The sequence below is a fragment of the Geospiza fortis genome, unplaced genomic scaffold (assembly GCF_000277835.1).
Source record: "Geospiza fortis unplaced genomic scaffold, GeoFor_1.0 scaffold95, whole genome shotgun sequence".
In the NCBI taxonomy this organism is placed as follows: domain Eukaryota; kingdom Metazoa; phylum Chordata; class Aves; order Passeriformes; family Thraupidae; genus Geospiza; species Geospiza fortis.
Window position 1 is genome coordinate 6,022,735 of NW_005054333.1, and position 26,414 is coordinate 6,049,148.

Sequence of the window (26,414 nt, forward strand, 5' to 3'; positions counted from 1 at the left end):
GAAATACCTTGGAAAAGCTGCCACTGTATTTCCTGCTTCAGCAAGACGTCCAGATAAACTGTGGTAATTTTTCTGCTCTCCATGGAATCACAAGTTGGTTTGGGTTGGAAGGGACATGGAAGATCATCCAGTCCCAGCCTCCCCACCATGGGCAGGAACACCTTCCACAGACCACTTTGTTCACAGCCCCATCTACCTTGGCCTTGAACACCTCCAGGAGAGGGGCATCCATTCTTCTCTGGGCAGCCCATGTCAGTGCTTTATCACCCCCATAGTAAAGAATTTCTTCCTAATATCTGCTCTGAATCTACTCTCTCAGTTTAAAGCCATCACCCCTTGGCCTACCACTGCATGTCCTTGTAAAAAGTCCCTCTCTAGCTTTCTTGTTGGTCTCCCTTAGGTAAGCTGTTTGTTTCTCCCTGGGCAGAAGCTGTTTGCTTCTCCCTGGTTTCTCCCTGGAACCAGAGTTCCTCCCATGGTTGCAGGCAGCAGATGAGCCCTAAATGGGGGCCATCTAAAGAGCTGGAGCATTGCTAAAACAAAACCAGTTACTTGTCCAAAAAGAACCCCTTCTTCCCAGAAGAAACTGTTTGCCCCACACCCAGCAATGATGATGAGGTGGTAAAGAATACCTTTTGGGTCCTGGCCAGGCCCCCTCCTTGCTGCTGCAAAAACTAACCCTTTCCTGGACAGAACCAGGACATGTTCATAATGACATTTTTTTTCTGAAATGTTTGCTCTGTGCTGCTTTACATTCCAGCTCAGAATTCAAAGTCTCCCCTAACCTTGCACAAGTGTTGGTGTTCTCCAAATGTGCCCATAATATGGTGAGTCACTGCTGGTGTCACTGGGGATTTTATCCCTAAAATGACTGCCACAAGGATAGGGGTGAATGGAACATATTGGCCTGTGCTTGTCAAGGAACACCAAAGGCTTCATTCATGAAGAAGAGAAGCACTTAGCTCAGAAACTTGCTTATTGCCAGCACTGACCTAAGTCTTCTATGGAATTATTAAGATACAACTTCCCAGAAAAGATAATGAAGACTTTAGAGAAAGCATTCAGACGGGTTTTTGAAGGAAAAATTGAGTGTCTACTTAGTGGCACCAACAAATCCTCTGTCAGGGTTGATTCTTTTGATATCTATATCATATATAGGCCCTGGTGCTGAAATAGGTGCTTTTGACGTACATTTCTCTCTTAATTTAGGTCTGCTTTTAATGAGTTTGCAAGCTCTATGGGCATACCAAACCTTAAAGGTGATTTGGATGGTCTGAAATCAACTATCAGAGCATAGAGTTTGCTATTAGTGCCTACAGCTGAACATATTTATCTCTTTAGATCTCATGTTGTCAGTAAAGTCACCCAGCTCAATCTGTGTGCCAGTGGGCAGGCACAGCAGTGTCCAGGGCCTGGGTGTGTGCGCTGGTCCTGCACCAGGGAGAGGGTTCCTTTCATGGCATCAAGGGTGCTCTCTGCTCATGGTGTCCCCGAGGCAGAACAAAAGAGCTATCAAAGCAGTTTACACCTCCTCAGCCCTTTGGCCATCGATGCAGCATCCTCAGATCCCTGAGGATCAGGCTGGCTATTACAGAGGTTGAGGCCTGGTAAGAGCCTCAGAGTGGGGAGCTGTTTCCAACCTCCACTACTGGAAAGCTCCAAAAAAATGGAGACTGGTAATGGAAAAGGGAATTGAACAAAAATTACCCACTGCTAAGAAAAGTAATGGTTACTTCCCGTTTTTATTTTCAAAACTGAGAATCAAAATCTAGTTAACTGCAGTGTAGGAAAAAAAAACAGGGCAAAGGGAATTAATTGGAGCCCACATTAGGTAACTGGAAATGTAATAAGGGCAGCAGTTCCATAGTATGTGCCTATCACAAGAAAATTAAGAGATCACACAAGAGGGATGCCTGAATGAGTAAAAATTCCTCTTGAAACAGTCTCTGAGAAAAACTCTTAGGGAGAACAACTGAATTTATTTTGGCAAATCTGAGATCAGATTTTTTTGTGTGTGTGTTTTATTCCCCTTGCAGGTCCTGATACCGGAAAATAATTGAAATGACCAAAGGAGATGGTAATTACTGTAAGTTTGTCTGCTGCAATCTGGAAATTATAAAGTAGTGCAGGTTGCTCCAGGCTATAAATCCTAACCCAAAGCCACGTGCAAAACCTTGGAAAATTGAAATGCTGCAATTGGGTTTAACCAGCCAAAAAACCCCAGCTGCTGAGTCACTCTGACTACATAGTACATATTCTTCAACAGTTAAAGGAGGATGTCTTGCAGCAGCCTGAGGAATATATCAGAGGACTAAAAAATTATTAGAGCACATGTATAAACAAGCTTTGCCAACACTTAAATTTTTTTTTGAAATTATTCATAGGATAATAAACTCATTTAGAATGGCAAAGACCCTTTAAATTATCAAGTCCAAATGTTAACCTAACACTATCAGGTCCGCTACTAAACCATCACCCTAAGTATTATGCCTATTAAAAAGAAAGGAACTTATATTGAAAACAACTTTTCCTTTTTTCTTTATTTTAAAGAAAAGCTGTTTACATGGCTGACAGGATTCCACTCCAATAGATGCCATCCTAGCTCCCCACAAAACTTTTGAAATTATCTTGATGGATACAAAGAATGACTAAATTCTGTTAGGTCAGCATTTGAAAAATACTAAACAAAACAATGGTATCTTTTATGAAGTTTATTTTGATATGGAAAGGTTGTAACTATTGTAATTATTGTCTGAATTAGAGTATTGAACAACTAAGAAGTGTGTGAAGCACAGTAATATGAGAAATGTGGCATAAAGTAGGGGAAAAACCAAACCCATGCATCAATATCTTTTTCTTTAATGTAATTATTTTTGGAATCTCAGTTTTCAGTGATAATCATCTTTAACTAAAGAAGACTTTATGACTTCATCTGGCTGATGAAGCAACCCAAAGAGCAATCACAAACATCAGCTTTTTGTTTATCCATGATGCTTAACTGCTCCCATACTCTGTTATCACCGTGGCCTATGGCAGCTGCTATGGGCCAGGGTTTGGGGGGACAGGGAGAGCAGGGTACCCACCTGAGCTGTGGCTGAGACTACACCAGGTATGACACCCTGCAGAGCATGTCACACACCAAACTGCTCAACACATTCAGTCCCTAGGACTCCTCTGTGCCCCTTCTGTGACCCAGCACCAGGAACGTACTGCTCATCCCCATGGATATGTGGGCCAAGGGCTACACTGGATACAGCAACCAGGCTGCAACACAGGTCCTGCTCAGTCAGCACAAGTACAGCCACAGTAATCCTCTGTAGAGATTTTAACATCTTCCCATAAAAAAACCAAAACAAAATAAAAAACCCCAACAATTCAGCAAGTAGTACTAATTAGAAACTTGTGCGTTTACAAGGGCATAGTAGTGTCCTTCCTTGGCCAGCAGCTGGCTGTGGGTGCCCTGCTCGACCACCCTGCCGTTCTTGATCACCACGATGATGTCGGCTGTCTGCACGGTGGACAGGCGATGGGCAATGACGATGCAGGTCCGACCTTGCCGGGCGTTATCCAGCGCTTTCTGGACAATCTGTCCATAGAGAACACAGCAATACTGTTAGCACCTGAAAAGCCTTCCCTTGTCCTAGGAACTACCTTTGATTTCCTCACTCTCTTATCACATGCCCCACAGATATATAGGTCAGTGCACATGGGAGACCTTTTCTCAACAGGATTTCTCGCTGAGGTCAGTGAGCCTGATCAAACAAACGTGAAACATGGAGAAGTGGGTTCTTGGGCTCCCAGCTTGGGTCAGAAGACAAATTCAGTATTTTCTATCAAACACATCTGATAGGAAGAAAACTGACATGTATCAGATTAATGTGGAGTTTTATACTTAAAGTTTCAGGTTTTTTCTACTTTTTATTCAGTAAATATAAACATCTTTCTACTAGAGTTCAATTCAAACCTTTCAGGTGAAAAAGCTACTGTGATACACCTGACTTGTTTCACAATTGAGCATTTGTAGCATGTTTGCTTTAATTTTATTCTACAGAGAGCAACTAGCCATGTACATAGGCATAAGCATTTCACATAACAATCACTCACCTTTTCACTTTCAGTGTCAAGAGCAGAGGTAGCTTCATCCAGAAGCAGAACAGCAGGATTACGAACCAAAGCACGGGCAATTGCTATTCTTTGTTTTTGACCTCCAGAAAGTTGTGTCCCTTTCTCACCCACCCGTGTATTATATTTCTGGATATTAAAAAAAAAAAAAAGATCACCAGGGAATACTTTTAGAGAAGGAAGATTAGAGAAATAAAATTTATTCCCGGCTATAAAAGTTAAGCATTTTCATCTTGAAAGAAAGAATAGTGCAAGTGGTTTTAAGAAAGCTAAGGCTTTATAAACATCTCTAGTACAAGCAGTTATATATACAGCCACACATACTCATAGCCAGTCTGAAAATTTACTCCCTCAAAGGCTGGAATAGGTTTTGAATGGTACCAGAGTGAGGCATCCAAAGAGCGTATGTTCATAAGATTAACTAACGATTTAATTCTTACTGACATATTCACAAAGAATTTGAAGTTGCATTGCCTGTGAATTAAGAATCTCAAACATTATTAGTAGTAATGAAAATGAAATATTTTTCAGCATTATTGCCTCAGTTTCAGGTACCTAGAACTACAGTGAAAACAAGCTATCAAAGCATTTTTCCTTGTTAGAACCAAATTCTTGTCAAACATGAAGGTCAAACGCCATGCTATTCACTTTTGATTTACTGCCCCTTTGTATTTATTAAGAAAGACTCTCTATGCATATCCATTCAGTTAGAAATAGACTATTTTACTAAATTTTTTTAGAAAAATAAGATGTCTTTATCAGAGTAACTTGAAGAGTTTCTGCTGTCAAAGGAAAAATATGGAAAAAAATTATTATGAGCACTTACTTATACATAGAACATCCTCTCATTTCCCTCTCCTCACTTCCTCAAATATTGTGGGCTGTATACCACTGTAATTATGAAAACATTGGCTTTTTTTTCAACAAACTAAAAAGGATTTTAAGCTTGAAACACTGACATTTAAAAACATAAAGGTTATTATATTAGGGAAAACAAAAGTGAGCACTGCCTTGATATCTCTATATTATTTCAAGTATATGATCTCACTGTGAAGAGAAGATCACTGTCTCTTACCTCTGGCAGTTTTTCAATGAAGGCATGAATATTTGCTGCTTTAGCTGCTTCTTCAATTTCCTCCTGACTAACCACCCTACTGTTGTCTCCATATTGGATATTTTCAGCAATGCTGCAGTCAAACAAAATGGGCTCCTGTGACACCAGGCCCAGCCTGGACCTCAGCCATTGTAAATGTAGAGATTTGGTATCAAATCCATCTGCTAGCTAGAAAAAGCAACAGAAACATTATGCCAAGCTGGCTACTGAGCTCATCCACACATATCTGCTGTAAACAGGAAGTGTAAATTCTAAGACAAAGCCCATTATGTGTTATTTTACCAGATGTAATCAGGTAAAATTTTGCATGCTAAATGAAAATGAACCAGCGGAATAGACAAAATAGTTTCCTGCATTAGTTTTTAATTTTGTGTTTTGCTTCCATTTGCTAGCAAGCAGAAACAACCTGCAGATAACAGGTGGTTCTTGTGGTTCTTCCAGCCCTACTGACCACAAGGAGCACCAGGAAGCTCATGGGAAATGCTGCCTCTTGCCCCTTAAGGAGCTGAGCACAACAATAAATATCCTCAGCTGTAGGCCTTTCGATCTTGCAACCTCCAAAGGAGGTTTCTTTCCACTTTTTTATACCCATTAACAAGGGTTGTATCAAAAAGCCCATTGGGACCTCCTGATGATGAAACAATGACATCTATTACATTTGTGTTATCTGAAGCATATATCTGTCCCTAATGTGTTAGTTCATATCAGCAAGAAAACTTACACACTGACAAGCAAGATACATTAGTGTTATGCCCCTGTCTGACCAGGGTGTGAGGAGCCTTGGGGAAGAAATGCAGTCAGACCTGGTCATTCCTTTCCCAGGCAAGATCTGTGACCTGAGGATGCACCCTGTGCCAGCATGGATGCCACTGCTGGTACATGCGGCAAATGCCCAGGCCAGGCAATGACAGCGGTTTGGGGATCATCTACAGATCCACTGGAGGCACAGCCTCTAACTCACACCTCTAAAAAAAGGCATCTCAACAGAGGGACTGACAGGCTTGTCAAAAGCCTCGGAAACCTTGGCACATAAAGAGCTCTGTAGATCTAATTACTATTAATAGCCACACAAATCTATTCTTACCACTTGTCCTTCCACAGGGTCATAAAATCTCTCCAAGAGCTGAATGGATGTACTTTTGCCACAGCCGCTGCTTCCTACTAATGCCAGAGTCTGTCCTTTTTTAACTTTCACATTAAGTCCTTGCAAAACCTGAACTTCTGGCCTTGTTGGATATACAAAATGGATGTTTCTGAATTCAATGTTGCCTTCAAAATGGCTCTGAAAAGGAGTAGAGAGTTCACATGCTCATATTAACATTATTAGCCTTAACTATAACAACACTTGTTAAGACTTGGTTATTAAAGTGAGAGATCCAAAAAAGTTTGGGAAGGTGTTTTCAAAAGTGCTTTTGAAATTCTTTTAAATGACATATTGGACTGAGCATAGTATCACTAGTTATAGGATGATCTTCAAGTCACAGCATTCTTCTGGAGAAGTTTTCTGCATCTCTTGTGTCTATTTTTTCACTTAATCTTTGAAAAGAGTATCACAGAAGCACAGAATAAACTGAGGTGGAAGGGACTCTCCAGGATCAGAGTCCATCTCCTGGCCCTGCACAGCACCATTCCCAAGAATCACACCATGTGCCAGAGAGCATTGTCCAAACACTTCTTGAATTCTGTCAGGCTTGGTGCTGTGACAGCTTCCCTGGGGAGCCTGTTCCAGTGCTCAACCACCTTCTTAAGAAGATTAGAAAATATCCAGATTTTTCATTTCTAATAGATTTATTTGAGATACTTCTTGTGACATAAACTGTATCATTTGCTTTCCTGATCTTGCCCTGCAGGTAGCACAATTTGAACAAATGTAACACATGGTCAAAATTAGAGATTAAGATAGCACAGCTAAGTTCTTCAGTAGGTTATTCACGAGCACAAAGGACAAGCTGTGTTTAAAAAAGCAGTGATAGTTAATTAGACATCCTAGGCAGGTTGATATTTAAGCACAAGTAGAAGAAAGGGGGAACACGCCAAGGCTGTCCTGTTCTTTGGGGTATGAGCCAGCCCCCTGTACATGCCAGCAATACTACTAACATGATGTTCTCACAGCAGGTATTAACCTAATTTGATGGACTCAAACATTTTCTTTGCTAAGTCATAGTCATCACTGGCAGTTAAGTCCAGTCTACAATAAAAATGTTTTCACTTCAGTTTTATTTTACTGGAGACCTTCTGCCAAATCTTTCAATGTCTGTGTCAGAGAAGCCTGGTTCAAGAAAATATGCAAGCATGCTCAGAACTTTAAAGGCTGAAAATCCTGTATATGAGCTTGAAGTTATAGAAAACTGGATTATGTCTTCCTGAGTAGGAGCTACCTTCTAAAACTGCATGAGAGGTTAATTTTAAATTTAGATGAACCTGGATATGCCATTGTAATCCTTCTAGAACATGTAATTTGAAAGCATTACATGCAGAAATTTGACAAGTGCTGAGGTCAGGCCCCCTAATGACAATTTTGGTTTAGAGGCAAGGCTCACTGGGGATTTTTGAGTATTTTCTGATTTTCACTTTTTATTGGTTTTTGATTGTTGTCTTTCCTCCCCCAACTTTAGAGCAAACTAAATTATTCATTAAGCTTATTTTGACTTCACAAGAGCATATTTTTAATTGTAAAAGTTTCCACAGATGGAATAGGATGGCTTTTGGCAAAGTGCCTGTCTGTAAAGGAACTAATCTATCTTATTTACATAATAGTTAGGAAAATGCATTAGTATTTTATTTCTCCTATAAACTCTTACAAAGACAACAAAACTTTTTATTGGAAGTAACATTATCAGTGTTTTCCTGAAGCCATTTATACTGTGAGTCAGTAGAATGAAAAATATTTTTTTAATCATTTAGAGAAAAACTACCTTAAAGGCCATACACTTTTGTCTAAAACCCAGAAATAATATGGTCCCTAAATAAGTCAGTGCCACTATATAGTGTCTGCCTTTTGACAGAACCATAGAATGGTTTGGATTGGATGGGGCCTTAAAGAACATCTAGTTCCAACCCCCCCTGCCATGGGCAACGACAGCTTTCATTGGACCAGATTGCTCAGAGATCCATCCAACCTGGCCTTGAACACCTCCAGGGATGGGATATCTGCAGCTTCTCTGTGCAACTCATCCCGTCCTCACAGGAAAGAATGATTTTCTAGTATCTCATCTGAGTCTACTGTCTTTCAGTTTGAAGCCATTCCCCCTTGTCCCGTCACTACATGCTCTTGTAACAAGTCCCTCTTCATCTTTCTTGTAGGCTCCTTTCAAGTCACAAGTAGGTCAGCCTAATTCAGAATCCTTTTGTGACACCCTAAGAAATAGAGGTGCCTATTTCTTAAGGTGTCATGAAAGGTGCCAGTTTCTTAGGGTGTAACCTGTGAATACAATTCCTGACAATAATTGCTAATTTAGTTTGTTACAACATTTTTTCCTGTGAAATAAAGAACACTCCTTCCAAAAAAATTCACCCCAAACCCCAAAGGAACAGATCTCCAATATCCTGCCAAGCTCCCATGCAAAATAACACAACCCTTACCAATTTTTCACCTTGTTCACTGTAACTGTCAATTAGAGGTTTTCTGTCCAAAAGCTGAAAGATTCTTTGAGCTGACACTCGAGCTTTGCCGTAGTCTGGTGCCATGGAAGAAGACTGCCCAACATTCATAGCTGCAAATATGACAGAAGAGAAGACTCTAAAAAGCAAAGGACAAAGCATGATTCATTCCAGGTGGAACAATGCATTCGCTTTCCACTGCATAAAACATACCTTCAGAATAAAGCTTTTTAGCATCTTTAGGTTATGATGTTTCTGGAGTTCCTCACACTCCAAGATGTCATCCAGTACTAGGAAGGTCAGCTTGCTCCCATAGCTACTGTATAGCTGGACAGCAGTATCATATCACTTTTCTTTTCAACACCCTCTGCCTGCAAGGGACGTCAAAGGGCAAAGGCTTCTCCAGAGTAGATATGCTGATCTTGCTGCTCACTTTTGCTGTTTCGCTGTCCAAAGGAGCACCTTTCCCCAAAACAGCCCTTATGCCCAAAGAAATCTTCCAACCAGACTGAATTCCTGGATTCCCATACCCCATTACCTCTGTAATTTGATAAAATAATCTGCATGCATTGAAATCACTACACTGCGTACTAATTTTGATCTTTTTTTGTTTTATAAAGTATACTCACATAAAGACATTTTCAAAGTTGGTCAGACCATTAGCAATGAGCCATGCTCCAAATCTGAAGACTGCTGCATTAATAAAGTACTCTGAACATTGAGCTATTCCATAGGTAAATCCATAGAAAGGAGCTTTTCTCAGAGATTTTCTGATAAAAGAAGAGACTTTCCATAAATGACTTGTAAAAGAGAAACAACAGACACTGGTTGGGGGATAGCCAGACTTCTGGAATAAAATCTTCAAGCAATCCAGCTCACCCCCAAAACCACAACAAATCAGCCCACAACACACACACTCACAAACAATCCTTGCCAGACCCTAAGAGCCCCTGGCTTCAGGACATAGAACCACCCTTAGGACAGAAAGCAATGAAAACCTTGATCCTCAGTCATGTTAAATTGAATCCCCTTCCTTTGCTTTTATAGCAGGACAGGTCACTAGAGCAGTTAGTTAAAATGAAATAAGTTAATAACTACCCCATATGACCCATTTTATTAAGAAAACAATTAGGCTTAAGCCTGGCCTGAGAGCTGCCTGCAGGCTTCCATCAGCTCATCCCATCTGAGCGGAGCACAGATACATTGCTGGGTATCCCCACTAGAATTCAGACTATACCATGATTTCTCAATCTATCCCTCTGGAAGCATTTCATTCTGTGTAGCTAATTGAAAACACACCAAATAACAATCTGGTGAACTCTCTGTCCTCATTGTTTAGGATGCTCTCAGAGGAAGAGGAAATCTCCTTTCTAGTTTGAGCTGTAAATCAGACCTGTGACAGTCCAAGCAAGCATCCTGCCCAAATCTGGGCTCTTAGCAGCTCACCAGACATTGAATTTTAACACTATTTTGGTCGAGGACAGATTGTGCAATACATCACTTTCAATTCCTTCTTTTACATTAGAAGCAATTTCGATTTTGGGGTATTTTATTTAAATAAAATGGAGCTAGAAACATCTGGCAACTGTAATGATTCAAATGCATTTCAGCAGAGAAAAGACAGTGGGATGTAGTGGATCAAACAAGGGAAATGTATGAAGTTCTTTTTAAGGTTTCAAAGTCATATGAGGGGAATAAAACTTATTTATGCTATAAAGGGTGTGATGGAACTGTTAGTTCCTAAGTTAAGTAGCATCAGTGCAATACACTGACATAGAGTGAACATATATCCCATATTGTAGGCAAACACAATATTCTATAACACATGTGCAGAGAATGCAGCTTCTTAAGTGTTTGCATAATAAAAGACAAATCCTGCAAATATTTTTTTCACTCTACACTTAATAATGTATATTAAAAGATAGAGATTATACAAATTCCAAAGATATGTGAACAGCTGTTGATATTCTTCCCAGTCTTTTGGGTATTGGCTAGGTTCCAAGAAAGGTATTTACAGTAAATCTGAAAGACTAAAGTGCACTGTAAAGAAAAAAACCCCACCTATATGTATGATTCAAACAAGCAACATATCTTTCATAAAATGCTTCTTCCTTGGTCAGTGAAGCTACAGTTCTTATGTTTTCAACGGATTCTGTTGAAATCTAAACAAAGAGATTAAACAAATAAGAGGTAGTCTCTTACAACTGCAATCTTCAAGCTATCTTCTGAACACTAGATTTCTTCTCTAGCATTTATTATTTTAGATCAGAATGTGCTTGTTTAAGAGTAGTGATGAAGATGAAGAAAAGTCCTAAGCAATGAAAGTATTCTTCAGCAGTGTCTTTATTAACCATGGGTTGTGGCCCTCAAGAATTAAACCAAATTTAATAACATGGGGACAAGCACTAGTAATCTGGACACAGCTTGCTCTTTTGCACGGACTATTTCTGTCTCCTAGAAGAGCACTATCAGGTGAGTGAAGGCAGTGCCCTGAAACTCTTGAGCACATTAATGGCTTGCCTTTATGACAGAATAGAAAGGTATCAATGCTGCAAACACTTCTGGCTGCAGCAGAACAGTGCAGAGCCACATTGCTCACCCTAGGCACCAGTGCTGGGGCTGCTTCTGCTGCATCTGCCACGGCCCAGAAATCCACTACTGAGGCTTTCAAATACATTTTTATATTCTAATTTGCAGATGGTTTGTGTTATCTGTATTTTGCTGTTCTTGAAGATATATTAATATTCCTCTCAACACCCTTCATTTATCTTGGACAATTGAGTCAGCTATAGTATAACTACAGTGTTGTCCTTATAGGTGATCTCACACAGTACTCTGTAGTTAAAACTGAAGAACTTACTCTTCCAGCCTCTTCCAAAGCTTTTTGGTCTTCTGCAGCATGACCAGACATAGAGCTGGCACTCACAGCATTTGCACCAACAATAAAAGGAATGCAGGCCAAGACAAGCAAAGTTAGCTGCCAGCCGTATGCAAATGCAATAATGATGGCAGTCACAAGGGTAAAGACAGTCATAGTCATCAGTGCAAGTCGGCTTCCAGTTGCCTAAGAAAACCCCAGAAACCCCCCAAATATATGTAATTAGATTTTTTCATTTTTGTTGCTTAAATTACAACTTCAAATTGCTGTAATCGAGGCCAAAGGTTGGGCTGAGAAATGAAGCCATGTGCAATCACGTGTGTGGGCATTATGCACCAACTTCTGTAACCATTCCTAGGGATTCCTCACACCTGCCAGCATTCAGGCCTTCAGGAGGTATTGTAGTCTGGAGAGTTGGACATGACAGTTGTTTAATGAAATGCATCTGGGACTTCACACTCTACCCAAGGTAGAGAAAATTGTGACCACTGTGAGAGTAGGGCGAGTTGGCAGTTCGATGTCCAGCAGTAGGCAAGAGTGGCTTGGTTCTAACAGCAGCCAACCACTGAGACCCTCCACACTTACAGTGGTGAAAAATTCATCCTCAGCTTCTTACATTGCTGCACTTGAGGTTGTGTTCTTAGAGCAAAGAAATCCGAATTTGGGCACCCTGCAGAAATGTTTTATCTCAGGGGGGAAATGAGTAGGAAAGACTAACTCCGACTGAAGAATTTTCACCTCCTCCCAGCCTGTATAACCTTTTCACCAAAACCTTTTTTAAATGAGCATTGATTAGCATCCAGCATCCAGGTGGGCTCTGATCTGCAGAAAGAACTTCTGCAAATAGTCCTGTGGAAATAGTTCATCTTCCAGACCTTGGCATGGTGGTAAAAACAAAAACTCTTGGGTAGGAAGCAAATATTCTTCTTTCTTTTGCCAAAGGGTTTCCTGCCCTTAAAAGACTTTTCTTGTTCCATAAATTTAAAATATTATCAATTAAACCAATGCCAAGGTGAATTGTTGCCATATGTTCTAGGGGTTGCACATAAAGATGGATTTGGAAACATCAACCAGTGCGGCATGAGGCATGGTACTGACTTACTGATGTCTGGTATTCCAGACATCACAATAGCTCTGGAGATCCATTCATGCCTTAGTTGTTTTTTGTAGTTAGGGAGCTGTGTGCACCCCTCCTTTTTACTGCCCTGACAGGGTGATAGACTTCATTGCCACTGAAGCAAACAATCTTTAAAGATGAAGATGACTAAATTTTGTCAAAGACTATTTCATTCCTGCAAGCCCACAATGAAGGAGGGCTGGAGAGAAACAAAAACCTATGGACACTGAAAAGTGCAAGGATTAAAGGATTAGTGATGTACAAATATGAAGGGGAAAAAAATACACTAGTAAACCTTTCCCCACAAGTCTTGCAGTGATTTGCTTTTCCCCACAAAGAGACAGAAAGAAAGAGAAATGTTTGGCAGATTGTCAGGTTCTGTGGGTGAGGTGAGAAGTTGAAGGAACTGTGCAGAATTTGCCATATTCTCTCAGCAGTGTCCAGTGGCCACCTGTCTTACACCAGCTTCTTGAGTAGTTCCCTTCCTTGGCCATTGTCCTCTGTGGTATTTTTAAATTGTGCTAGTCTATTTCTTACTGTTTGTGAAGCACATTTTGTGGCAATGGGAAGAAGAATTCTCTTCACTCACCTTCAGGTGAGTAAGGGTTTGTATCCTTTGCAAATGCAACCTCTTTGTGGCATTCAGGGGACACTCATAAGATGATGTAAAAACCTAGGGTCCAGTGACTGTGGTCCAAGCATATATATGCAGATTTCACTTTGCACAGTGAAATGCTCTACAGTTGTTATATATTTAGCTTAAAGACTTGCAGGGAGGTACATGAAAGGTACATGAACATCAGCTGGATTTTTGATAGTTGTAAATTATCAATGAGAAACCATTTCCATTGTGTCTGTAGCATGCTGTGTAAAGGCATTTACCAGTCTGTGGGGTAGATTTCCTACTTTGTTTTCTGAAATAATCTTGGAGTTCCTTGCCAATTGCAATTAATATTTGTAAGGAAAAAGACATTTGAAAAATACACATAAAAGAATCAACATACGCCTTTAACTTGGGAAGCATCTGTAGCAAGACGAGTTAGCAGAACACCAACAGCATTTTTCTGGTCATCATACCATCCAATCTCCTGCAAGAAAAGATATTGATTTTTGTTTCAAAAAATTACATGAAAATACAAAACAGGATGTCTAATTGAATATTCTGTCTGTGTAATCAGCATTTCCAAATAAATTAAAAGAAAAAGCTTAAAAATATTATTATTTTGTGGACATCGAATTGGTTGTAATCAAAGTGTTCTTGGCTATGATATTTTCCTGAACATACCTATTAAGAAACTTTTATTATAACCTCCATTTACTTAGACATTCCTTGGTCCTGAAGAGGTTAACTATTCTCTTACAAATTACCTATCCATCAGCTACAGAATCATAGAATATCCTGAGTTGGAAGGGACCCTCAAGGATTTGTACATACAGAAAGGAAAAGAAGATTTTTTATTTGCAAAGGCTATGGTAGGGTTCTTTTTTCTTCCAGTCACCAATTTACCAGTCCCTTTCATATGTTTCTACAAACACACAGGTTCTTGTCCACACCCATTTCTCTCTTGATATCGTAACTGCCTAATTCATACCTGCTGAAGTAATGCTCTGAAGCACAAAGAGCGCAGTCTCATTGTTAGGGTTTCCCCAGACTTCCCAAACATGAATCCCTGGGGGAGGAAAACCAGTCACATTTTCTTATCTGATGCTGTAACTGTTTATAAATCTGCACAACAAAAGCAATCATACCAAGAAGCTCAACAAAAGCCATCACACCTGCAACCCCCTGTGAATATGTATGTCCTGGGAAAAGCGTCATTCACATTCCTGAACCTGAAACTTGATTTTCTCACAAGAAGGAAGCAACATAGCAAAGAAGGCATCTATATATTACATTCTTGTATCACAACCACCCCAAGCAAAGGGAGATTAAACTTTTCTGGTCAATCATGCACACACAGACAGCAGCACTACAGTATAAATCAACCTGTCTAGTGATTGGCTTCCCTATCCTGTCTGTGACCAGAAACATTCACTCACAGCAGTCATTCCGATGGATTTTTATGATGTGGACATCAGAGAGCACGCAGTGCTTTCTGCAAGCTTTAAGAGTGCAGGAAATGATGGAATTTACTCAATGGTATGAAAAGCACTGTCTGCAATGGAAAGATTGAGTCTGCTTTATACTTGCTTTGGCAAGACCCTATAGACTAGTCAGTGAGAAATATCAGTATTAACTTTGACTTTTAAGGCTGGACCCTCAACTTTGATTTCAATCATGTTGAATTAACATTTCCTTCAGTGGATTATTTAAACCATGAGCAAATATAGATCTATGTCTTTAGGTAAATATTAATCCTACGTATCTCAGGAAGACCCTGGCACTTGTGCATATTTTTGTAAGCTCTGATTGGTTTTTTACTTCTCAGATTGTGTTGATATGAGTTATACCTGCAGCCTGCTGGAAGGTCAGAGCTTTTAAGATTTCAGTGTAGTGACACTTACTTGGATTATGTACGCTGCTAAGATAATCACTCCAAGTAAAAGAAATATTAAAGAAAGCAATACAGTGTTTTTACTCCTTTTTTCTGGATCTCTTTCTTGAAAAGCCTATGAAAAGAAAAAACCCACAAAAATGAGTACATAGACAAGCATCCATTACATAAGCCAGCCTTCATCTCAAGAAGCTTGTCTGCCTACTTTAATTTCTTTTAGCAAGTATCCTGGATTCTAAAATCAGTCTGCAGTCAACTTTCTGCTGAGGACCCAAAAGATAGTCCAACTTTCCATTTAACCTACATTGCACTAATTTGTTCTCCCAGATCCATCAACGTGCCTCCTTTCCCCAGCTAGTTAGACGCAGTTCCACCATCCTCTGCTTCTAGAGTCCCTTCAACATTTTTCAATGGATGTATTTATACGAGTTAATCCCACTCAGAGACTAACATGGAAAGAAGTGAATGGTTGAGCATGAAGAAAGCTCAGGACTGCAACTTCTAGTTGCAAAAAACACCCCACCCAAACAAAAAAGAACAAAAACAAAAACCACCCCCCACCCAAAAACCCCCAAAAGAAAGAAACAAAAAAAACCCCAAAACCCGCAACTAAAAAACTTACCCCAATGATTTTTCCAAATATAACAGCAAATGTAGGGTGGACTGCACCTATGACAGCAGCAGCAATCACTCCCAGCAGTACATAGAACCACTCAGGTTTGTTCAGAGCCAAGATTTTTAAGTAAGGCACAGCAGGGAGATTTTCTTCCTACAGGAGAAAGTTGTGAGTTTTCCTTGGAAAGAGAAAATAAAATTCTCCAGACAGTGGGTGTTCATTAGGCCTTGAGCAGTGAACAGTCTTCGTAAAATACTGAAAGCCCTCTCTGTGCACTCAGATCAAGCAAACATGCTGGAGATTTGCTGCTTTGCTGTTTCATGTCCTAGAACACAAACTGCACTGTAAAAATGTGTAGGCAAAAAACTTAACAAAAGGCTAAGTCATGAGGGGAGAGGGGCCAGGACAGTTCACTGAAAGTCAGAAGGACTGGTCACCATGAATGGTAACTAATATTTCAATCATTATAAAGAACTGAACATCTCACAGTTCAGAGGACAGAAAAGGCCCCTCCAGTTCAGCTAAATACCAGTGGGCTGGCAGTAGAACAATTGGGTAGAGAGGTCATTTTTCTCTTTGGCAAACTATATCCAATGAATCATTACCAAAGCCAGGAACGAGGCATTTGTTAGAGTCAGTTAGCCTGTTTGTGTTTTCAAGGCACAAAAAATGTTCTGTCTTGCTCTACCACTTTATTTAAGTGCTTATGCCTCCAAAGGGATATTTCTGGAAAAGTAAATAATGAAAGCATCAGAAATGAGGCAAAATATTAGTCAGGATTATAAGCAATTTGCTCTTGCTTCCTGGTTATTTTATCTTGCTTTTTAGATGCTGAATGAAGGTGGCTAAATCTCAACTCTAAAAGTGGGCTGATTTTTTTCTGAAATAATTACAGCTGCTGGATGTTTGACTTCATTTCTTCTGAATGTGATGAATATTGTATTCTTGAGCATGAACACCCACTATTTCCTCTAAGGTCTTAAGCAGTATTAATATACAGCCAAAAAGTATCTTTTGAAGTTATACAACATTTTATATGATAATGGGAATGGGTCCAGCTTGTTCTTGCTATTTGAAATATTCATTAGCTGGAAGATGAATTTTAGAGAGGAGGAAAATCTACAGATAAAATCATACTAAGAATTTAATAATTATTTAAAATATTTATTACAGATGAGATCCTAACTACCACAGACTTAGAAGAATTAATGCTTTTACTTTGGAATTTATATTTTAGTTCTTCACTGCAAAGGTCTTGAAATCAGGCAAAAACCCCCAAAAACTAAACAAAAAATGCAAGCAACGTTAATATATCAAATCACTCTTCCAATATGTTTAATGAAAAAAGTACTACAAAATAGAAAACAAAATCAAGTTTCTGTTGAGCTGCTCATCTCAAGTCTGTTCCAGAATGCACTAGAAATCTGCTCTTTTTGACGCTATGAGCAAGTTTTATTCAACTTTGAAATAAAATAATTTTTCTTAACCCCAAACTTCCTACATGACTTTTATTGATTATGTCAATCAAGTTGTTTTATCTGTAAATACCCTGCAAAACTGAAGCATATACTAAACCAGAAGGAGAAACATCTCTTTTAATGGAAATGTTCTTCAAAATGACAGGGGTTCAATTCTTTTTTGTTTTTTTGCTTGACATAAATGTAATATGATACTCGAAAGTGCCCTCAATTTGGGTACGCACACTCCAGGGATTATATTATCCAACATATTTGCAACAGTAAGTACCAGGGAGTAAAGAATCTTGCAAATGAAATCTCATAACTAGCTTCAATTAGATAGAATTAAAATAAAGAACTAAAAAAAATCTGTACCACTGAAATAATTCTCTTAAAATGTACAAAGCAATGTACAAACCAATAGCAATTTTTTTCAAGTTCCACATTAACTCAGTAGCATTAAAATAAGGTCTTTGTTAAGACAAATTATCCTCAGTCTGGTGAGTACTGACTGCAATATCACATGAGTAAATGTTGCAGAAAAGACAGCTATCTAAATGTAATCCAAGTTATGTGGGTTTTGTTTATGCTTACATCTTATAATTAAAATTCTAAACTGAAGTTCTAATACCAACCTCCACCTCCTTTTTTTTCTTCTTTTGTCCAAAGGGATTTTTAGATGAACTCCTCTTGCTCTTGTATCGGCTGGATCTTCTTCGTATGCTGCCTTTCTCTGGCATCACAGAGATTTCAAAATGATTTTGAAGACTCAACTCTTCTACAGGATTTATGTTTTCCTCATATTCCTCAGCTCCTGAGCCTTCACTATCTTCTGATGTGCCACCATCCTGAACATCACTGTTATAACCCTAGTGAGAATTCAGGATATACATTTACAAGGCATTTTGACTAGAAAAAAGACTTTTTTTTTCTCCTGAATACTACTGTTTCAATTGTGTAACTGTAGTTGTCTATAGGCCACATATATTTCAGTCTACAATTGCAGAGCAGTAGACTATTTGATTTTGTCCCCCTCTTTTCCTTTAAAGCCATCTATGGAATCCACCTGGAATCTAACACCTCTATGGTTATGCCATAAATATGCAGTCTGTGCCCTAAACTCACTTATGTTTTTGTCATATTGGATTGCATAAATATGAAACATTATGGGTAAAACCCCCAAGAATTCCAAGCCTGTGCCCATGCCCAGACTAGAGTAACTGAGCAGCTGCCAGCTGGATAACATGCAGGAACTAGAGAGAAAATTACTCCACCAACCATTTGACAGCTTTGTGAAATGGAGAAAGAAAGTAAATAAATTTGCCTTTACCTGCTGCATTACAAGGGAATAGTAGACTCCTTTCTGTAGCATCAGTTCACTGTGTGTCCCTTGTTCAACCACGACACCTTTCTCAAATCCGGCGATAGTGTCAGCAGTCCTGATGGTAGACAGTCTGTGAGCAATCACGATGGTGGTACGTCCAGCCCGAGCCTACAGAAACACACAAAACCCAGTTACAGTTAAGTTGTGCAAGAAAATAGCACAGAAATAAAGTTATTTTAGTCAACTGTAATACATAGTAAATTGAAACTTTAAAAATACTTTTCTTTCTTTTAAAAGCAAAGATTGTTATTTTTGCCTGGCTTCGTGTCCTTGTTTAGCAGTGCAAGGACAGTTTTATTTGACTAATTTAGACAAAGAAAGCCACATTAGTCTTTTAGACAGGCAACAAAAATTAAAGACCATAATTAAAGTTTATTTATTATTTGACTTTTATAATATTTGACCTGTTTGAGCTAAAGTTGCTCACAAAGTGTTTCCATGTGCATGCAAGCATGATGGGGAAATGCCATAAGAATAGTTAGATCTTTCTGAAAATAAAGCTTGGATCACAAATATATAAAGAGCAGATATTTTCTTTGTCCCTGCAAACTTTTGGAAGTACAACATCAGCATAATTTCTGACCAGACTTAGCAGGAAAGCATAGAGGAGCAAACTTGCATCAAAAATGGGTTTGAGCCACTCCCTTCTGAAACAAATTTATCTGACAATAATTCTACTGGGATTTGGCAGGAGGAGCTGCTGAATTCTCAGTCAGCAGGTTACATGCTCCACCTCTCTCCAGCGCCCTCACACAGACCAGAGGCATACACAGCCTTCATGCAGCAAATGAACACAGGACCCCTTGTGACTGCTGGAGAGGCTGGCTTCCCTCCACCCTAATGCCTGGAGCAGATGGCAGCTTGGCAGGAGGAGAGATCCAAGGGAACCTCAAGTATGTTCTGTGAACCTGGAACCTGCTGGAAGTTTCTTGCTACAGAAGTTGTACATCATATGGGCACAGGAACAGGGACATGAAGATAATGAGGCCATCTGCAGTAGGGGACTGCTACCATGGAGGTTTGAATTCTTCCCCCCCAAGCAAGTCACTCCCAGGAAGTTTGCCACAACGCGGTTTTATGCCTCTGGCCTAACACACAAAGCCTCACCACTGCAGCTGGGAGCTCTGATCAGAACTAGCAAAATGCTTTATAGGGTGCAAAGTTATCTAAAAACAGCTGGCTACAAGGAGCTGCACATGAATGCCTTGAAACAGTGAGTGTTCATGAGGTTAGTATCTCTGCTCCTCAGCTGTAAAAATAATGAACAATAGTAGCACCACTTTTTCCACTCAGGGATGTTGAAATGAAATTTGGAAATCTCATTAGGGGACTGCACTGATAGACATCAAAATGCTGTGAAAACATGACTAAGTTATGATTCAGGGCTCATTTTGGTGTGTTCTGAGAATATGAAGGATGAGAAAGAGTTCACTTAATTGAGTGACCTCCCTCTGTTATGCACTCAATGAAACAATAAGCTTCTGGGAAAGCTAAGTACTTGATTACAAAATTAAAAAAAAAACAAACAAACAAAAAACAAAACCAAAACATGCAGAAGAAAGATAATATTAATATTATTTTTGCATTCTACATGTTACCTTAATATTAATCACCAGAATTACATGGCTATAACAAAGAGCTGCACTCTACCTCAGATTTAAGCTCACTAATAAGTGAAGATGACAAATTCTGTGTTTCCCTTGAGCCGTAATGGGAATTCATATTTCTCTGCATAACTACTGAAATGAAAGGCAGGATTTTTCACCTCATTTAAAAAAATATATTAAAATAAATATTAGACAAAAGAAAAAACATTCAAGCCAAGCCATGAAGATGTTTTTCAATCAAAGCCTATGAGTTCTACTGTATGTTGATGGGAACAGATGATGAAGAAGGTGGGCTGTGAGGAAGGTATCATGTGCTGATCAGAGACATGGGTACAAGATCTGACAGCCCTGCTCTGCAGTAGCACCCACCCTAGAGCTGTGGGGCTGCTAAAAGCAGGAAAAGAATGAAAATTGCTAAATATCAAAAGCTTTCTTAAAATTATGAAGCAACTATTCTGTAAAGAAAAAATACTAGGGATATCAATAACATATACTTTTCTATTAATCCACCTGGAAAAAGCCATTCTGTCCTCATACCTTGCTTTGATAAGATGCCATCAATTTACCAGCAAATGAACAATTATGATTGGAGAAAGGGAGTGCAGGAGACCTAAGTTACAGTTCCACATGACTAAGTGTCTTCTTGATTATTAGTAAGGCAAAACCAAAACCCCTAAAAAATTAAACCAAATTTTCACATAAATTTTTGATGGTTCAAACTCCTTGTTAAAACACTGAAATTAAGCATCCATCCAAATTTTATTTTCCAGTGTTCTCGATTCTGATGGAAGCTTGCACTGAAAATTGTACACTAAGTTTCCTTAAGTGCTTGTTGCACTTTTTCATGGCAGCTGCTAGCTTCAGTGAGTCCTACCTTATCAAGAGCTGCTTGCACTATGGATTCACTCTGAGTATCTAATGCAGATGTAGCTTCATCCAGAAGAAGAATCTTGGGATTTCTTGCTAGGGCACGGGCAATAGCTATTCGTTGCTTCTGTCCTCCACTCAGCTGAGCCCCTCTTTCACCCACCATGGTGTTAAATTTCTGATAAATGAGACAACAAAACAGAAGTTGTGAGACACCTCAAATCCTCACTTCTCAGTGCAACCCTAAGTACTCATCTTCTAGAAGATATATCTTCTGGCAGCTGACTTGAGCCCAAGCAGAGCAAACATGGAAGGATGTCCATCCGACCAGCCCTTAGCCAAACCCTCCTGCCCCCACATGTTATGCCTGTTCAACTTTGAACTTATGGCTCTTTAAAGATCTTTATTGCTCACACAGTGCTCCAAACCCTAGGGTTTCTCAAGGCAAGCCTGTAAAAGGGATCTCTATATTTTCCGAGGATTGCCTATCTTTCCAAAAGGGCTGGAATTATAGGGACACACCAATAGGGTGCCTCCTTTGAATCTGAGACACTCCCCCTTGGAGCCATGGTTTAGTTCCTACTGACCATATCACTTACTGCAAAGTCACAAGTCTCAAAGTCCACTGTAGTTTTTTATTACATAGCTATTTAAGAGTAAATATGAACAAATCACTCTTCCTGAGAACAAGGAACCTTGGAACAGATTGACATGTTTGAAATGGCGCATGCTTGAGTGATGGGGCCAAGCTCTCTAAAGTAGTAAAAGGTTTTGAAATCAAATCCCAGGTGGGCACTTTTCCCACATTTTTAACTTCAGGAGCAAAGACAAAGACATATTATCCATTTATGAGGATGTGTTTAGAATTCTTGACCTCGCTTCTCAGTCACATCCTGAAAGGAGTAACACACCTACTGCTAAGAGAGGGCTCAAAGCTGTGAATCTCAGGCAGAGGAAGATCTTTGTAGCTGCTAAAAGGGCATACTTATTTACTTCAGGGCATATTTATTTACCTCCACCCACTCCCCGCTATTTCCTGTGAATGTACAGTTAGCTCCTGACAAAGGGCTCTGGATTTCTGGTTCTTCTTTCTAAAAGCCAACTCCTCTATGCCTCATGGGATGGGTAGGGATGGCAATACAGCTGTGAAGCTTCCTTTCTCCCTAGTTAAGCCATTGACATTTTTTCCCAGACTCCATCACAAGTCCTTTGAGAGCAACCAAAGGCACAATATTTAGTTGAAAAACTCTCTACTGGAGGCAATAAGGTGCTGGAGGCAATAAGTGTATTTTGAGAAGTTGTAGTATAACTTTCATTCCCATGCTCTGCCTCTCAGAAACAGGACACCAGCGTAAATGGATCTTTCATTCTTACACTCAAAGTTCAGGAACTTACATCAGGCAGTCTAGATATAAAGTCAAAAGCATTGGCTTCCTTGGCTGCTTGCTCAATTTCAGCATCAGAAATGTCTTCTCTGCCATAGCGAATATTCTCAGCTATTGTGGTTGCAAACAAAACAGGCTCTTGGCTCACAATGCCAATATTTTCTCGTAGCCACTTTGTATTAAGGGTCCGAATATCCCGACCATCTAAGGTAATCTGAGAGGAAAAGAATGTGTCAAAGAAGTCAAGTAAATGCACTCTATTCATAATAAAGCAATTAATTACTCTTACTTGAATGAAGTATCAGCCACAAGGTCAAGGAAAAAAAAATTCTTTAATAGAGAGCTATGTTGGGGGAGAAGCTACAACTGCAGTTTTTCCATTTGTTGCACAGGATGGAAAACTATGATGAGTGGCATAAACAGAGAAGACATCAGGGGCTTTTTTTCCCCCCTGTTTGTTATCCCCCAATCACCATTACGTCTGAGTTGGCTTAAGAATTTCACAGCTTCCTTGCACACTTTGCACATGATTCTCGTGCCCCTGTGCCAGTTTATTGTCCTCATAGTTGCGGCTACACAATCACCTCTCTGGCTGCGCTTAACACCAGATCAAAGAGAGTCCAAGTTGACTAAAAGGAAAGTTATTTTTTAACGTAGGTAATTTGCAGTGTGGTCTTATGAACATTGGCGTTGACACAGCAAATGAGGCATGGGGGCAGGAATGAACAGCCACAGGAAAGCTAAATTTAAGAAAGAACTGTGTTGAAAACAGCTGCCTTGATACCTTAAATACTGATAGTTCAATTTTTCATATTTGAAATGTTTACCTACTTTCAACTAGCAGTAGTAACTATTAAGTAGCATCCTTCAAATATCAAATTTTCTTAAAAATACATTGTTTCATTTACCTAATTTTTTTCCTTTGGAAATTTCATGTGGGACATATTTGCCATTTACCAACTGGATTTATTGTTTAGTGGTAAAACACATACAATGCGTAATGATGGAAACTTCTGTGCGTTAGCGGACAGTGAAAAACAAGCCAAGAAATCAACCATTTAAAATAGGAAAACTCTCTTCAGGTTTTAGCTTACATTCAATGAAAAGGCAGCAAAATACAGCAGGACTCTGTTGCATTATGCTTTGCCCAAAAATGTTTAGGGAATTTAAAAAATGAACAGTTAATAATTATTTTAAATTCAGATCTTGCAAGTCTACTCCAAGACTTGTGTCATTTGCTATTTGTGATGTAGTACTGTAAGAAGGAGCAGAATAATGAAGTCAAGCCAACAAGAGGAGATAGTTCATTTGAAATTTAAATTGTGGAAATATGAACTATACAGATATATGGTGAAATTCAGCCAAAATGGAAAACAAGGTTCAGTCAATATGGGAAACTCATGCATGTCCTAATAGCTCTGAGTTTTTACAATTCCTTTGCAGACACTCACTTCTCCCTGGTCAGGGTCATAGAATCTCTGCAGCAACTGAACAGTAGTGCTTTTTCCGCAGCCACTGGCACCAACTAAAGCAATGGTCTTCCCAGTTTGCACTTTCAAGTTTAGACCTTTGAGGATCTGGAAATAAATAAATAAATAAATATATATATATATCTTAGTTTTACAAGTTTGATTAGAGAACAGTCTGTCAAAGTAAGTGTAGCTGTTGCTATCAAGGTCGTAGTGAGTGCCACAGTTTGAAGGTATGGCAACATTAATAATATAATTATATTGTATTATTGACAACAATAATATAATAATTTTACCTGGGAATATCCTGGAGCACTGATAGGAAAAACTCTTCACCTATGCTTGTGACATGTATTAGCCTTTGAAGCAGGATGGCTGCATGCAACCTGCCTTTTGGGAATGGCCCCTAGATCCTTCTGGCTACCAAAACAAGCCTGGGAAATTTTTGAGAAGATTGATAACTGGAACAGGCCAAGTTCATGCCAAGAAACATTTTAAGAGTTCCCTTGCATAGACCATTGCATTCCATTGCCTGGGAAAATTCCCCAGCACACTCAAACTAATATAGACACAGCCACACTACTCTGAACTTCATAGCTAATTTTCTCCAATTTGTGTGATTTAGTAGGAGGCTTGGGGTTTTAAATTATCCTGCTGTCCTCCATTTTCCAGAGCATAATTATTACGAATCTCACAGAAAATTATTTTCAGGTGCTAAAAGGTATCACTGAACCCAAGCCTGCTTTCCTCTATTTTTAAAATATAAATGGCTGTTTTGATGAAGTAATTGCTGGGAAGCCCTTAATAAGTCCCATTCCTTATTTTTAACAGTCTCAGCAACCTGGAGAGTAGCTGCAGTTAATGATATAATTTTTGCTATTTTCACATTTAGAGAACATCTTACCTCAAAAGATGTCCATGTCATTACAAGTAATGCTGTGTAGTTGCCAAAATATTTAGCTGCTATGGGAACTCTTCTTGTTTATACCAGGCTGATTTATAAGTTTGCCTACACATGTTTTTGCAATGAGAGATTAAAATAGCTGCAATATTCCTCTCCTCTCGCATTATTACATCCACGCAGCTTTACATCCCCAGGAAGCTGATATCCTGGTGCCTGCATTAGCAAGAATGAACTTTATTCTAGATACCACAATATTTACAGATGCAACTAATTACTACCACACACTAGGCCAGTTCTAACTCTCTTTCATCAGGCAACGTATTGCCAAGATTAAACTAATAGAAACTGTACTCCTTAGCTCTCTTTGATTTGGTTTAACCTGGACAGGGAAGATTATAATATGTTGCATTGACTGCTTGAGAGATTGTGGGTAACTTCTACACAGCTTTGCTGATTCCTTTGGCTCTACTAAATAACATTGATGCTCTTAGTAGGGAGAGCTGCTGACTCAGATTTGGGAAGGATGAGAAATATTTCTTATTTCCCTCCCATCTGGTGTGCTGACCCACAACATAACTCAGCAGCCTGAATAGGATTTTTAGGAAGAAAAATGAAGACTCTGCTCTGCGCCTTCTGATTTCTGAGCCAAGAGGGATAGAAAATGCCTTGTAAAAAAATCAGTTAAGGAGAAAGCCCAGCTCTGAATCTGCCCTCCAGATATCCCAGTGTCCTAGAAACAGATTTGATGCACAATGGGACAGACATCAGATGACTGAGTTGGGAACAGCCACCTGAAGAAACAGCCAGAGAGGTATAAACATTCCCATGCTCACCACTTAATCAGCATGTCAAGTTCTTAATTGTTGACATTTGAAATCTCTATTTCCACCTTGTTCTTCACCAAGGAAGAAAGGACAGCAGCAAATTCCTTTCTCTTTCACTTTCATCAAGGTGTTTAAAAGATTGTAAGCAAATACTGTAAGCAGAGAGGTCAAACCAACGGTGTCACCACAAAAGTAATCACTATAACATGATGTACACAGGTCATTAATGGGAACTGAACTAGCAAAGAGCAGGCACAACTGTTTCTTGAAGAGCAATTTTAACATATTTCCAAAACAATGTTTGACTTCCAAATGTACATTTAGGATGATATGCCCACAAAAATACACTATCAATGTATCGAAAGTTTTTCTCTGATAATTTTTCACACAGGATGTCGTAACTCCAAAGAGCCAAGAAACTGGAAAAAAGTAATTTTCTGGTTTAACTGCTTAAAGTCTGGAAGCCTTAAGGAAAGATTTTGAAAAATCTTATTTGATTTATCAAAATTCTTTTTCATAAAAATTCAGATGAGAGGCAACACATATTATATTTGTCCCGCAGAAGAGACTGAGAT

General features: G+C 39.2%; 1 protein-coding gene across 1 annotated transcript in view; it reads right to left on the minus strand.

The window, feature by feature from the left end:
• Nucleotides 1–2,751: 2,751 nt before the first annotated feature.
• Nucleotides 2,752–26,414, minus strand: part of ABCB5 (ATP binding cassette subfamily B member 5) — a 33,447-nt gene continuing 9,784 nt past the window's right edge. Inside the window, exons 12-28 of the mRNA XM_005421759.2 lie at nt 24,094–24,219; nt 22,653–22,856; nt 21,265–21,435; nt 18,730–18,891; nt 18,035–18,268; nt 15,949–16,095; nt 15,337–15,441; nt 14,424–14,501; nt 13,836–13,919; nt 11,697–11,900; nt 10,898–10,998; nt 9,466–9,606; nt 8,819–8,975; nt 6,321–6,518; nt 5,198–5,404; nt 4,105–4,251; nt 2,752–3,586 (exon numbers count right to left, since the gene is read on the minus strand). Of these exons, the coding sequence (XP_005421816.1) occupies nt 3,389–3,586; nt 4,105–4,251; nt 5,198–5,404; nt 6,321–6,518; nt 8,819–8,975; nt 9,466–9,606; nt 10,898–10,998; nt 11,697–11,900; nt 13,836–13,919; nt 14,424–14,501; nt 15,337–15,441; nt 15,949–16,095; nt 18,035–18,268; nt 18,730–18,891; nt 21,265–21,435; nt 22,653–22,856; nt 24,094–24,219 (2,664 nt within the window). The 3' untranslated portion in view covers nt 2,752–3,388. The remainder of the gene's footprint in view (nt 3,587–4,104; nt 4,252–5,197; nt 5,405–6,320; nt 6,519–8,818; nt 8,976–9,465; nt 9,607–10,897; nt 10,999–11,696; nt 11,901–13,835; nt 13,920–14,423; nt 14,502–15,336; nt 15,442–15,948; nt 16,096–18,034; nt 18,269–18,729; nt 18,892–21,264; nt 21,436–22,652; nt 22,857–24,093; nt 24,220–26,414) is intronic.